Source organism: Triticum aestivum, chromosome 4D (genome assembly GCF_018294505.1).
Source record: "Triticum aestivum cultivar Chinese Spring chromosome 4D, IWGSC CS RefSeq v2.1, whole genome shotgun sequence".
NCBI lineage: Eukaryota > Viridiplantae > Streptophyta > Magnoliopsida > Poales > Poaceae > Triticum > Triticum aestivum.
Genome location: NC_057805.1, coordinates 1318935 through 1333559, shown reverse-complemented (window position 1 = coordinate 1333559; position 14625 = coordinate 1318935). Strand labels below are relative to the sequence as shown.

The 14625-nt window shown below is 42.9% G+C and overlaps 1 protein-coding gene across 1 annotated transcript; it reads right to left on the bottom strand.

Moving 5' to 3' along the window:
* Nucleotides 1-10482: 10482 nt before the first annotated feature.
* LOC123095563 (short-chain dehydrogenase TIC 32, chloroplastic) lies at nucleotides 10483-14564 on the bottom strand. The gene is made up of 7 exons (XM_044517067.1): nucleotides 14051-14564; nucleotides 12543-12622; nucleotides 12045-12198; nucleotides 11870-11948; nucleotides 11385-11469; nucleotides 11027-11073; nucleotides 10483-10925 (listed from the first exon to the last, which is right to left on the bottom strand). Exons 1-7 carry the CDS (start codon nucleotides 14392-14394, stop codon nucleotides 10767-10769), a joined length of 948 nt encoding a protein of 315 aa, XP_044373002.1. The 5' UTR covers nucleotides 14395-14564; the 3' UTR covers nucleotides 10483-10766.
* Nucleotides 14565-14625: the final 61 nt, after the last annotated feature.

The following is a 14625-nucleotide window of genomic DNA, read 5'->3' as shown; positions in this document are numbered from 1 at the left end:
AGAACTAGCTATATACTAATTCAGCTTAAATTTGTATGTATAACCCCTTCAGTGCTCTACATGTCCGATTGGCCCCCTCTTATGAACTTCCTGGCTCCGTCCCTTTTTTCTGCCAAAAAAGTTCCGGTTATCAAGTCATGACAGTACAAAAAAATAAAAAATAACATGCATATCCGTAGGTCACCTACTGCTTTTTTTTATTGCAAGGGATATCTGCGTGGGAGCTTTGCCTCCGGAGTTGTCGGCCGGCCGGAATCCTATGGCTACGGGAACCGACCGGTAGAATCGAAATGGGTCACGTGCATGGTTCGACCGATCGACTACCGTTGGACGTATACGTAGGTCCGTCCGGTTCGATGCTTCCGTCCGTCCCAATGACTCGGTCATGCATGCACGCGCACAACACTCCAATCAACATGCAAACGTACACAAAGCGTAGGTCGAAGCATCCAAGGTCAATCATGAACGCATGCATGCATGGTCAGGTAGCTCTCTCTCAGCAAACGGCTAGCTGCATGCATGCATGCCTGCCTACATGGGTATCCAATGAAACGTTTCTTTCCCATGCATTCGTACGTGCACCGACACCTGCGAGCGAGCGTGCGTGCATGTACACGCAGCTTAAATTCAGCTGGACTAACAGTAGGTAGGACTCCACAGAGCTAGCTAGCTATCAAAGCCATGGCGGCCTTACCACTGCCACTCCTCGCCACCCTTCTCGAGAATCCCGCGGCCACGCCCACGCAGCACAAGACCGACGACGGCTACCACACGCCCACCTCGCCGCCGTCTCAAGCCAAGATGATCTGCCCGCCGGCGCCGAGGAAGATGAAGCCGCGCAAGAGGAGGAGGAGACAGCTGCTTGAGATGCCGCCGGAAGCCATCTCCGTCTCCACGGAGGAGCTGGACGCAGTGTTCATGGAGAGGACGGGACCAACAGCAGCAGTAGCTCCTGCTGCTGCTCCTCCTCCTCCTTCCTCTTCTTGCAGTGCTGAAAGCGAAACGTCAACCACCAGCGACGGCAGCTGCAAGAAGAAGAGGAAGCGATAAATCAACTGTACAAACTATAGTATACTGTATTATTTTAGCGAATATATTTCCTCCCCAGCTCGATCCATCTCTCTAGAGAACTTGAGTACCGTCCCGTCACAGGAACTCAGGTCAGCTAGTGCTTTTTCTTGGCCTGAAATGTGTTAATTTGTATGAGTATATACTAGCAAAAGAGCCTGTGCGTTGAAGTTGCAACGGGAGAAAAAAAAATACAACACGCCTCTAACACAGTAACCATGACTCAAGACCCCAATAGATCAACGTCCTTTATATCAACATGGCATCTTATCAGTGTTATCGTTTACCCTTCTTCCCACCCTTGTCGATGGACATGCGTGGTTATAGATGATTTCTTTCGTCTCTAATTTGGTTTTGCTGAGGTGTTTATTTTCAATCTGGATGTTAAAATCATATTCATATTCATATTCTACACATTTTTCTAATTTTTTTATATATAACATGTTAAAATTGAAGTTAGGGGTTAAAAGATATGAATATTATCTAAAAGTATTTGAATTTTTCCCTAAACAGCGTCTAAAAATTATTAACAGGTAAAAATAACATCATATTCAGATTCTACATATTTTTCTAATCAGTTTTTATATATAACATGTTTAAAATTGAAGTTACTGTTTAAATGATATGAATATTTTTTTACAACATTTGAAAATGAAAAAAAGTTATCTTCTAGACAGACGGCGGGTTTATTAACCGAAACCTCAGGGGTTTTTGTACAAAAAGCAAAGCATTTTCTATTCTCGCTTAAAATAGGACCGTACGTTGATTACCAAAAATCTTAGGGGGTTTTCTGCAATATGTGAAACGTTTTTTCTTCTGCTCTCACTTTAAAATGAGGCCACGAGTTGATTTCAGGGAAGTGCTCGGGGGGGGGGGGGGGGGGGGGGGTGCAGAAGTAGCAATGGACGGGCAGAAGCACTCCTCCCTTTATTATTAGGTAGAGATATAACTACATATATATCCACATTGATTTTTATTTGGTTTTGCCAAGCACATTCTCTATTTGATGTAGTTTGTTTTGGTAATCTATACCTAATTAAGAAACTACTCCCTTCGTCCAACAACATAAGACGTTTTTGCAAGCTAAGCAGTACTCTCACTGTTCCAGAAAACTAGAAAAGAAAACCACCATAGGTTCCTTCTTCCCTGGCTATCGCCACTTCGCTCAGAGCATCAACGCGCCTCCCCTCATGCCTGGAAAACCATCCCGGGGCACTATCTAACTAGTTGCTCCGAGAGAAAAAAGATTGACTGAAACAAAACCCTTTTCAGGTGAGTGGAAATAGAAAAGGCACACCTTTTATTCCTCATTTCACGCATATGAAGTTGGGCCATCTGCAACACCCATAGGCTCACCTACCGCACCGCATGGGGACAGGAGGTGACCTAGAGACCAACTCGCCGACCTCCTCTGGCATGGAAATGGTACCATCTACTCGCTCACTTGTTTCAAAGATGTCCACATGCTTCTCTTGGCCGGACACTGCTGTTGCCACCCAGAACCTATCATCATAGATGATCGAACATCAACACATTGTATAACATGCACTTCGCCGTTCAAATGCACGGGACCGTACCAGACCTAAATATGCCGGACACGGTCTGGAGTTTCACGAGTGTCGACAACCTGATGTTGTGTAATGGAAACCTCTACCAAATTTGGAGGAATGGCAGTTGCACTGTTACTTTGCAGCTGCCAGGAGGCGGTCACCGCCATGCAACAAATGATGAATTATTTTCTCTGAGCTACGATCCTCGGCACCGTCCATGCTGGCACGTCATGGCCAAATTGGGGGGAGGGGGGGAGGGGGGCAAACTTGGTGTTTATTGGGAGGAAACAATACGGTGCCGATGGACGCCAAAGGTGTTCCGGGACTCAAGGGTAACTGTGTCTACTGGATAGTCGTGGGAGAGTAGGGATCAATTGTGGTTTTGTCAAGGGGACCGGGAGGTCTACCCCTTGCCTTCCCATGTCTGGTGTCGTTCCAAGGCCTCAATAAAGAATATTTTGTTGGTACTGTCTTAGCACATAGTTATACCTGCAATACAAATAAAAGAAGAGTTTATTGCATCCAAGCAAGGGATCCGGGTTGAACGTGCACAACGCATGGAACAATGATCCTTCGTCACTCGTCGGGACAACTTTGCGACATAGTGAGCACCACTAGCCACAATGGTGGAAGTGATGTTTTTCATGCGTGGGCAAGGAGTCTGGCAGAATGTAGTTTCTTAGTGTGGCCAATCCTACCAATAAGTCGAGCAAGGTGGACAAAGACATATCGCATTTGCATCCGATGGTGCAGAAATAGTCCGAGCTTCATTAAGAGCCAACGAGAGGAGAAAATATGCAGAGAATTTTGAGAAGAATAGAAGACTTGTGTATTTGTGTATGAGATGATTGGTGCATATTTTGATGTCTTGAGAAGAATAGAAGAAGTAGCAGCGTTTCGGTACCCAGACTCATCTGCACCCGGTCAGAAAAAAATCAAAGAAAAATCCAATATTTTTGCATGGTAGAAAAGTTAGTGTGTGAGGTCCGTTCCAATTTTCAAATCATTTGGACATCTGAAGCCATCAGCAAAAATACAACTCGGGTCAGAACAGTGCATGAACAATAAACTTTTTTACAGGCCCCGAATTTATTTATTTTTGCCGAGAGCTGCTTAGAGGTCCGAATGATTTGAAAATTGAAGCGTACCTTGCGCATCAAATTATCGACCTTGCAAAAAAAGTTGGAATTTTTTGAATTTTCTAGTATTTACTTTGATTTGTTTCGTCAACGTAGGTGCAGATGAGCCTGCTCAGAAGCAGATTTTCAAAGTAGCATCAACAAGAATACATTGTATATATCATGTTGTATTTTGGTTGAGTTTCCATGCTTCGATGATGTCTTATCTGTAGTGAAGTTATGCTCTTTATTAGTTACATCTAGTTTCAACAATCCTATAGCTAGTTTGCTAGGAGAGTTTGCTATAACCTTACTTGTTCTTCATAACACCATTACTAATTTGACCTTTGACATAAGACTTTGTACACCATTCCTTTTCTTAACTAGAGAGCCAAACATTCTTGCTTTTCAACGCATATAACGTAGATCATATTCAATTTAATCCAACCTCATGAATTTGCATTGAATCAGACCTCCTGGAAAATTTCCTTTGTTCCAAACATGCCAACTAGTGAACCATATAATCAAACAGTAAGGCATATTTTCCATGAAAATCCACTAAAAGAGCAATGTCAGTTATCCGAGGAGAATAGTAGATATTTCATGAGATCTATACTTTCTATCTATTTATTGTCAATAAAAAAAAGCATACACCACACAGCCACATATATCAAGATTTTTGTTAGACACATACACTCTAGAGCTCTATATCAATATATTTAAAGATGACAAAAAAATAAATGCATACAAATACATATGACATTTATAATGGTGCATATTAATAATATACAATACAATTGTGTCACTAGTATTGTCTTACATCGAGAAACATTCAATTCAACCAACATTTTCTTCCTTCTAAACATAATTTATGAAATTAAAACATAATGCTTGATGCAAAAATATAATTTTAATTTAGCAGAATGTATAGTTTTAATTGTACGAAGATTTCTGACCACAGCCACCTCGTAGGGCAGAATAAATAGATTTGGTAATTGTAACCTAGATTGTTATGTTTTAAGGTTTAGCAGCACCATCATGTGTTAATTGTGCTATAAATATACTACAAATTGTAATAGTGTGTGTTAATAAGTTAATCAAAATAAGCAAAAAAGTTCAATATAAATAACCAAAGAATGGAGGGGTGTCTTCCTAGGGTGTGTTTGGTTGAAGGAATGAAGTGGAATGTAACGGTTTGGACCCGCACCTGAGAGTGGTTCTCATGTTTAGTTGAAAAACAGAGTGGAATGCACTGGTTCTTTGGAGAGGAATATTCCACCTATATGCCGAATAGAGTGGTTCCTCCAAATTGAGCGGACCACGAACTCTGCGCTGCTCCCTCGCTCGCCCACGAACTCCGCCCCTCTCTCTCTCTCTTCCCTCTGACTACATGCCCCGCTGGAGCTTCGTCGCCGGTGGAGGTGATCGACAGCCGCCAGTAATTAGAAGTCGCGGGCGCCGCGTCCGCGCTCCGTGCGCCGGCCGTGTCGAGCCGATGGAGGTCGGGGAAGCTGCTGCGGGTGAGGCCGGGGAGCCACGCTGTCGCGCATTCCTCCTGATCGTGGGCGTATTCTGCAGAGCAGTGTCCGATCTGATAAGCGGAGCAACGGCGCCCAATCTGGGTGTTAGATTCATTACTATGTAATCTAGATTATTGACTCTAGTGCAAGTGGGAGACTGTTGGAAATATGCCTTAGAGGCAATAATACAGTGATTATTATTATATTATATTTCCTTAAATAAATGTGTGAATACATAAACAAATACCAAGTCCCTAGTAAGCCACTACTTGACTAGCTCGTTAATCAAAAGATGGTTAAGGTTTCCTAACTATCGACATGAGTTGTCATTTGACAACGGGATCACGCCATTAGGAGAATGATGTGATGGACAAGACCCATTCGTTAGCATAGCATATGATCGTTCAATTTATTGCTACTGCTTTCTTAATGTCAAATACATGCTTGTTAGACCATGTAATCATGCAACTCCCGGACTCCGGAGGAATGCTTTGTGTGTATCAAACGTCACTTCGTAACTGGAGTTAATCTCTAAATTTGTATGTCTACCCCCTTCAATGCTCTACATGTTCGACTGGCCTCTTTTATGAACTTCCTGCTTCGTCGCTTTTTTTGCGAGAAAACTTCCGGTCTATTCATCATGACATGACAATACCAAGAACTAGCTATATACTAATTCAGCTTAAAATTTGTATCTCTAAGCCCTTGAGTGCTCTATATGTTCGATTGGCCCCCTCTTATGAACTTCCTGGCTCCGTCCCTTTTCTCTTTCGAAAAAAAAACTTCCGCTCTATTCATCATGTCATGATAGTATCAAAAAACAGAAATAAAAAAATTGCATCCATATGTGTAGATCCCCTATCGTGTCTTTTTTTCTTGCTAGGGATATCTGCGTGAGTGCTTGCCTCCGGAATTGTCGGCCGGCCGGAATCCTATGGCTACGGGAACCGACCGGTAGAATCTGAAATGGGTCACGTGCATGCATGGTTGGACGACCGATCAACCATCTTTGGACGTATACCTACGTCCGTCGGATAGATGCTTCCATCGGTACGTCCCCATGACTCAGTCATGCCATGCACGCGCACAACACTCCAAACAATATATTTGCAACGTACACAAAGCGCACGTCGAAGCATCCAAGGTCAATCATGCATATCGATCAGCTCTCAAACGGCTAGCTACATGCATGCATGGGTATGGTATCCAATGAAACGCTTCTTTGGCATGCATTCGTACGTGCACCGACACCAGCCTGCGTGCACGTACACGCAGCTTAAATGACGGCATTACCATCGCTACTCCTCAAAGTACTCCCTCTGTAAATTAATATAAGAGCGTTTAGATTACTAAAATAATGATCTAAACGCTCTTATATTAGTTTACGGAGGGAGTACGTGACTAGCTTGCACTAATTGTAGGTAGCACTCCACAAAGCTAGCAAAGCCATGGCGGCGTTACCACCCCTACTCCTCACTATCCCTGTCGACAAGCCCGCAGCCATGGCCACGCAGCCACCGCTACTCCTCACTATCCCTGTCGACGACGGCTACCACACGCCCACCTCGCCGCCGCCCACACAGCCCATATGAAGGCGGGCCATCTGCAACACCCATAGGCTCACATACCTCACCGCATGGAAATGCTACAGTCTACTGCCTCACTTGTTTCAAAGATGTCCACATGCTCCGCCTGGTCGAGCACCACTGTTGGCGCCCAGAACCTATCATCATAGAGGACCTAACATCAACACACCCTACATTGTATAACATGCACTTCGTCGTTCAAATGCACGGGCCGTATCGGACCTAAATGTGTCGGTCAAGGTCGAGCCATTCCTGTCATCTATAGGCAACCTTCAGTTCGACCATACGACACGGTCTAGCATTTCATGAGTGTCGAGAAGCTGGTCTTGTGTAATGGAAACCTCTATCAGATTTGGAGGAATGCCAGTTGCAGGGTTACTTTGCAGCTGCCAGGAGGCGGTCACCGCCATGCAACAAATGATGAATTATTTTCTCTGAGCTACGATCCTCGGCACCGTCCATGCTGGCACGTCATGGCCAAATTTGTGGGGGGGGGGGGTACTCGGTGTTTATTGGGAGGAAACAATACAGTGCCGATGAAAGCCGAAGGTGTTCCGGGACTCAAGGGTAACTGTGTCTACTGGATAGGTGCGGAAGAGTAGGGATCAATTCTGGTGTTTGTCAAGGGGACCGGGAGGTCTACCGCTTACCTTCCCGTGTCTGGTGTCGTTCAAAGGCCTCAATAAACAATATTTTGTTGGTACTGTCTTAGCAACATAGTAAATACCTACAATACAAATGAAAGAAGAGTTTATTGGATCCAAGCAAGGGGTCAGGGTTGAACGTGCACAAGGCATGGAATAATGATCCTTCCTCGGGACAACTTTGCAATATAGTGGGCACCACTAGCCACAATGGTGGAAGTGATGCTTTTCATGCGTGGGCAAGGGATTGTGGCCAAGCCTACCAGTCGAGCAAGGTGGAAAAAGACATACCGCATTTGCATCCAATGGTGCAGAAATAGTCTAAGCTTCATTAAGAGCCAAAGAGAGGAGAAAATATCCAGAGAATTTTGAGAAGAATAGAAGACTTGTGTATTTGTGTCTGAGATGATCATATTTTGATGTCTTGAGAAGAATAGAAGAAGTAACATCAACAACAACACATTGTATATATCACGTTGTATTTTGGTTCAGTTTCCATGCTTTGATGATGTCTTATCTGTAGTGAAGTCATGCTCTTTATAAGTCAAATCTAGTTTCAACAATCCTGTAGCTAGTTAGCTAGGAGAGTTTGCTATAATCTTACTTGTTCTTCATAACACCATTTCTAATTTGACCTTTGACATAAGACTTCGTACATCATTCCTTTTCTTAACTAGAGAGTAAAACATTCTTGCTTTTCATCGCATATAACGTAGAGCATATTCAATTGAATCCAACCTCATGAATTTGCATTGAATCCAACCTCCTGGAAAATTTCCTTTGTTCCAAACATGCCAACTAGTGAACCATATAATCAAACAGGAAAGGCATATTTTTCCATGAAAATCCACTAAAAGAGCAATGCCAATTATCCGAGGAGAATAGTAGATATTTCATGAGACCTTGTCAATAAAAAAATCATACACCACGCAGCCACATATATCAAGATTTTTGTTAGACACATACACTCTAGGGCTCTATATCAATATACTTACAGATGATAAAAAATAAATGCATACAAATACATATGACATTTATAATGGTGCATATTAATAATATACAATACAATTGCGTCACTAGTATTGTCTTACATCGAAGAAACATTCAATTCAACCAACATTCTCTTCCTTTTAAACATAATTTATGACACGAAAACATAATATTTGCTGCAAAAATATAATTTTAATTTAGTAGAATGTGCATTTTTAATAGATTTGGTAATTGTAACCTAGACCGTTATGTTTTAAGTTTAGCAGCATCATCATGTGTTAATTGTGCTATAAATATACTATGAATTGTAATAGTGAAGATTTTGTGTTAATAACTTATCAAAATAAGCAAAAGAGTTCAATATAAATGACCAAAAAATAGAGGGGTGTCTTAAGAGAGATAGAAAATTGTTTTTTACAATCTAATGCGTCCGATACAATGAGATATGCATATATAACATGCATGCACCCCTACCTAGAGCCTTAGGGTTCAACTAGTTTTACACTAAGAATGATAGAATTAATGGAAAGATTGCATTTGTAGCCAATGCTCGGCACTAGTCAAAGCTTCAACAGTAGTCAATGGCGCAAGTATTCAGCGCCACTCGACCATAGTGCCCACCTCCTCATTCAGTTTGGTGGTTTGTGGATAGTCGGAAGGCTCGATCGTTGCATCTCGCGATACTTCAGATCGTGAAAGAGATTAGCAAATAATATTATATTGGTCATGGCTAGGCACACAACAATCAAGAAGTAAAGGAGTAGTCGCTATTCCATCTTGAATAGTAGAAAAGACTAAACGCCCAACTTCATGGCTTTTACCCAAGCGTCGTGTTTCATGTCGTTTCGCTTTGCCACATAAGCGTCAACTGGATAAGTGTGGGTCAGGGTCAAACGCCATTGACATGGATGTTGTCGTGACCAAAAAGGTTAAATTCGAAAATACTTTTTAAATGGGTCAAATCGTGCTAATTTTCGTGTATAAGGTCATAACAGTGATGTCATCCGCACAATGCAACATTGGCGCGTTAAGTGACTCTTGTTTGCCTTGAAATAATGTACTTCCTCTGTTGTCTCCCTATATAAAGATGTTTTTTGACACAGAAACATCTTATATAGGGAGTAAATGGGATTTTACTTCCCGGATCTCTTCTAGGAAGTTAGTATGGCACCACTTGCTTCCCACCACTTCCCTCAAGCAACTCCAAAGAAATTGTACCGAGGGACATAGTGAAGAAAATGCGACACAATGGATATATACAAACAGAATAAAAAAAATAGTGTATTTGCTTTTGATTTCATCCCCATAAATAGTTCTTTTGGGCATGGCTAAACTACAAGTTCGTTACTCAGATTATAATATATTTTTGCCCACTTTGTAGGAAGTCTTTCTTGTTCTTTTTTTCATAGGTGTTGTCATGTGCATTTTACCTTTGCCCGATATGTGGACGCCAATCACTAGTTTTAGGACAATTACAATACATTCTTACATTACGTTGCGCCCATATCATTTCACTATCTCGTATGTTGTGCAAAATAGAAGTTCAGAAGGTAAAGGTCATAGACTATAAGTATGCACGCTAGAAAACAAATTCAGAAATTGCGAAAAGCAGAAATGAGTTCTTCCACATAACATTGAGTCAAGGAATGCAGCAAATGACTACATGACATACAATGCCATCATCCAAGTCACGTTTTACACTTCATATGCTTATGTTATTAGGTTTTACATGACATCGTTTTTGGATCAACAAACATCTACAGTCACTGTGAGCTAACTAAAAAGCAAGATGTTTTCTGTCATATTATGTAGACCCTGGAAGGATTAGTTTTGGTAAGCATACTTAATGTTTGCCATTGGAGTGTCAAAAACTCAAGTGCATGGTGCTACTGAAAATAATACAGTAGCGCATGTGATGGTGCACATGCTTCTTCAATGGATCTTCCGAGGCAAGTATGGCAGCTTTAGTGTGGTAATTATTAATCAGAGGAGTAACATTCTGACAGTTGAAGGTAAAAACAGAGGATGTCAACTGAACCAGACCTTGCAAGCACCTTGCATGGACTTATCAGGGCACATGCTGTACTCTGAAGTTAATGTTTTTGTATCTTAATATGACGATTACAGCATCCCACAAATTTGTTTAGGAGTAAAAATAATAATTCTGTCTGGACTAATTCCAGTATCCAGCATTTTATCTACGAGTAGTCTAGGTGGTTGTTGTACATTATGTAAGCTTACATTGCGTTCCTCACATCCTTGGTCTCATCTCGTCTGCGCCTACCGATCATCAGGCGACGAGGTCGAGAGTGTAGTCCCAGAGCTTCTTTCCCAGCTCCGCGTCCTTGGCCTTCTCGCTCGGCTCGTACAGGTTGCTGTCGCTCCAGTATTTCCCCGACACCCCCTTCGCGTCCGGGTGCAGCGCCACGTAGCACTGCGTTGCAGCTCCCTGTCATTCCAACACGATGGAAATTAAACTATGTAATACTGTAACATGATGGACACACCACCCTGTGAAGAAGACTGAACATACATAGTGCCAGAGCGTACCTGTTTGGCGTTCTTCAGCACCAGTCTACCAAGCGTTCGGTGGAGAACTGCATACGACAAAAAACATTATGATGATATCAGTCAAGCTAAAATTTCAAAAGAAGCCCTTGACCATGGATGTCTGATTTTAACCAACAAAAGCAGATGTATCATTTTATTAGTTTAACAGATGTGTTTCAAACTGCTGTCTGCCACGGGCCATTTCTGTCTCACTGTTAACTTTTACTGTGTTTTCTTTTTGGGTTGCCGCAAATGCCATGAATTATTCAAAGCAAGAAGAAACTTGAATCGAGACAATTTCTTGTATGACGAAAGGAGGAGCGCCACGTGATATCTGCTGCCAAGTAAGTATGTTTACCATCTATGATGCTGTGGTGGCGAAGAAGGTTCGTGATGATAGCTCCAGGATGGAGAGAATTTGCAGTGATGTTAACACCCTCTTCCTGTTCGACAAAAAATTGAATCATGATTTAAGATACTTGGGCTGAAATAAAGCTATATATCATATTGATAAAGAACTGAAAACAGACAAAACCAGTTATTAAGATCAAACAGTTCTGCTTTCAGACAATGGATTTGGATGCCGATTGTTCACTGTAACAAATGAAGTTGTCTCATGAAGATCGTGTGTAACAACCACTAAACTTTCCTTTATTTCAGAAAGTGGTGTGATTTTAGAGTCCAACTGCAGACTCTTAGAAAAAATGCAACTGACAGTGCTTGCTAGCACAAGTACTCATGTTGGAACAAACATCAACATAGAACCGGAAAATTCAAAATAACATGAACCCAAGACATGGCACAATGCCACAACCACAAAAATCAGAACGGGACGAGACAAACCTTAAATCTCCTGGCAAGTTCATTAGCATGTAAAATGTTGGCAAGCTTTGACTGCCCATATGCTGCAATGGTGCTATACCTGAACAACGCAAGATTGAAACAACAAGTGACTGATTTGTCTTCAAAAAAAGTAAACCGTACGGGGAAACGCGATGACCGCACGGAAATTACATACTCTTCCTCGTCATTTAGCTTGGCGAAGCGGATGCCTTCCTTGTATGCAAACCTGTGCCCCTCTGATGAAACGTTAACAATTCTTCCTTCCACGTTTGATTCACGGGAGGTCTTCTTCATGGTCTCCAACAGAAGATTTGTCAGAAGAAAATGCCCTGGATATTATGACATGAAGAGTTAAGTGACGTATAAATGAACTAGGAGGGTTAGGTGAAGCAGAAATTGCAAGCTTGCAACTGTCTGCTGAGATAATTTGCAGGTTTTGTACTGTTCTAGGATTGGCAGAAAATAATAATTTGTTTGGTGATCATTGGAAGCAGGAGCACACCAGTGTTGAGACATTAAGGGGCCATTTAAGCTTATATTAAGGCAGACAACATTCAGATTCCAAACTGTAAAAATATTGAGAACACTATACTGTTCAGAATAAACGTTCTGTATGAGGGTACATAAAATCGGTTCATCAAGCAGGTGGGAGTTTGTTGGTAATCATGCATACCGACATGGTTAGTTGCAAACTGCATCTCGATGCCATCCTTTGAGAGGGAGAAAGGGGTCGCCATTACCCCTGCGTTGTTGCTGCCAGCCAGAGAAAGCATCATGTAATCAGGGAACACGATGAGCTATTATGGTACGCCTCAGCAAACGTGCAAGCCAGCAAGCATGAAAGATACTAGGTCCCAAAACATGAGATGAGTTACTGAAAAAAAATACGGCAGGTCAGATAATTATTGAAGAAAGGTACAACCAGTAGCATACTCTTGTATTCAGGATCAAGTGTTGTGGTGCAAGAAGCATCATAAGCAGATACTTCACTAATACTATGATCTTGTATCCAGGACACTAGCACTGTTATACCAACTCTAGTCTAGAGTGAAGTGCTACAAACCGATTACCCTGGCATGAAATGAAATTTCCCATGCCTATAGCCTCCTTAAAATTTGGAAATCTGGAAGATTGTTCCTGAATTCAGGACTGAAGGCATCACCACAATATCTTTCTTCCACCCTACACTGATCTACTAGTTGCAGGCAGCATTTACTCCAACCAACAAGGTATAGTCCAAGTTGAGGTACAAACAAAACCCAGAAATTAAATCCACCCAATGTTGCAGACATCTGCTGAAACTATAAGTTGCAGCCAAACTGATAAGCCATCTCGCTGTTGTGCTACTCATGATGCAGATGTTGAGAATTTAATGGCCGACAGTCCCTAACTGAGCCTGAACCTGAATGGTCCTCACAAATCGCGATGGGGCCAAGTGCATACCTGAACCTGAAAAGTACTAGACTTAAATACAATGAGTCCTGTGCTTATCCAGGATTAAGCGTTGCGGTGCAGGAAGTGGCATAGCTGTGCAAGTAAGTCGCCAGCATGACTAACTCATGTCGGGACCCCTCCTGTTAGTTCCATTTCATGTTATAGGACCGCCACAATTCCTACAGAGCTAGCCCTTACAGATCAAATTACCCATCCATGAAATGAAACTGACCGTTCCTAAAACACGCATGGTTCAAACTAGCAGCTGTCCTGGAACCTGAGTTAAATCAGTACGAATGTACGATGCCATGGAAATGTCCTGAAGCTATCTGCATATACAAGCAGCGAGTTTCTTTCACCCAAACTGAAAAGTCACACCATTGTTGCAGTAGTTTGTAGTTGAATAGGTGAAATCACATTAAATCCACCAGGACAACTTCTAACTGATAGTATGACCAAGCTCGTCTGTATGATTGAAGGTAGTACAAAAGAAACCTAGAAATTAAATCGGCTCGATGTTGAGTGAAACCCGCTGAAAGTATCAAGTTGCAGCCAAAGTGATACAGCCATGTTGAGAATTTAATGGCCGACAACCCCTAACTGAACCTAAACCTGAACCTGAATGAATGGTCCCAAGAAATCGCGATGGGGCCTGAACCTGAACCTGAAACTCATCTTGACAACCCCTGACTGAACCTCAACTATCAAGTTATCAAGTGCTTTTCGCATGATTGGGAGTAGCCTTACACGAGGATGTTGAGGGGGAGGCCGGTGGCGGCGAAGTCGGCGGCGAAGTTGCGGACGGAGGCCAGGGAGGAGAGGTCCAGCTCCATCACCTCCACGCTGCCGCCGGGGGTCTCGGCAAGGACGGCCTGGCGCACGGCCTCTGCGGCGGCGAGGTTCCTGACGGCCATGACGACGTGGGCCCCGCGCGCCGCCAGCACCCGCGCCGTCTCCGCGCCGATCCCGCTCGACGCACCTGTGACTATTGCGGTGAGGCCGGCTGCGGAGATGCCGGCGGTGACCTGGTCGGCGGTGGATGCCCAGGAGAAGCCCGACGCGCCCTTGCGGCTGAAGATCCAAGGCAGCATCTTTTCTTCTCTTCTCTTCTCTTCTCTTCTCGTCTAGTCAAATCAAATCACGCAGAGGCGGAGGCGGAGGCGGCAGCCGGCGGAATGGAAGATAGAAGCAAGGAAGGATGGAGGGGGCGGCCGGCGGGCAGTCTCTTTCTACTCTCTATGCAAGTATGCAACGACGGACGCAATGCAAGGAAAGTTTTAATTTAATCTTGGTTTTGGTAAGATTTTTAAAAAGGACCGAAT

What these genes read in the sequence shown, in the direction of transcription:
- LOC123095563 (XM_044517067.1), bottom strand. Translation starts at nt 14,394, where the DNA reads ATGCTGCCTTGGATCTTCAGCCGCAAGGGCGCGTCGGGCTTCTCCTGG. An exon ending in AAGCTAAATGACGAGGAAGA is followed by an intron (nt 11,949 to 12,044) that starts GTATGTAATTTC and finishes TGCGTTGTTCAG; the next exon opens with GTATAGCACCATTGCAGCAT. An exon ending in AACTTGCCAGGAGATTTAAG is followed by an intron (nt 11,470 to 11,869) that starts GTTTGTCTCGTC and finishes TTTGTCGAACAG; the next exon opens with GAAGAGGGTGTTAACATCAC.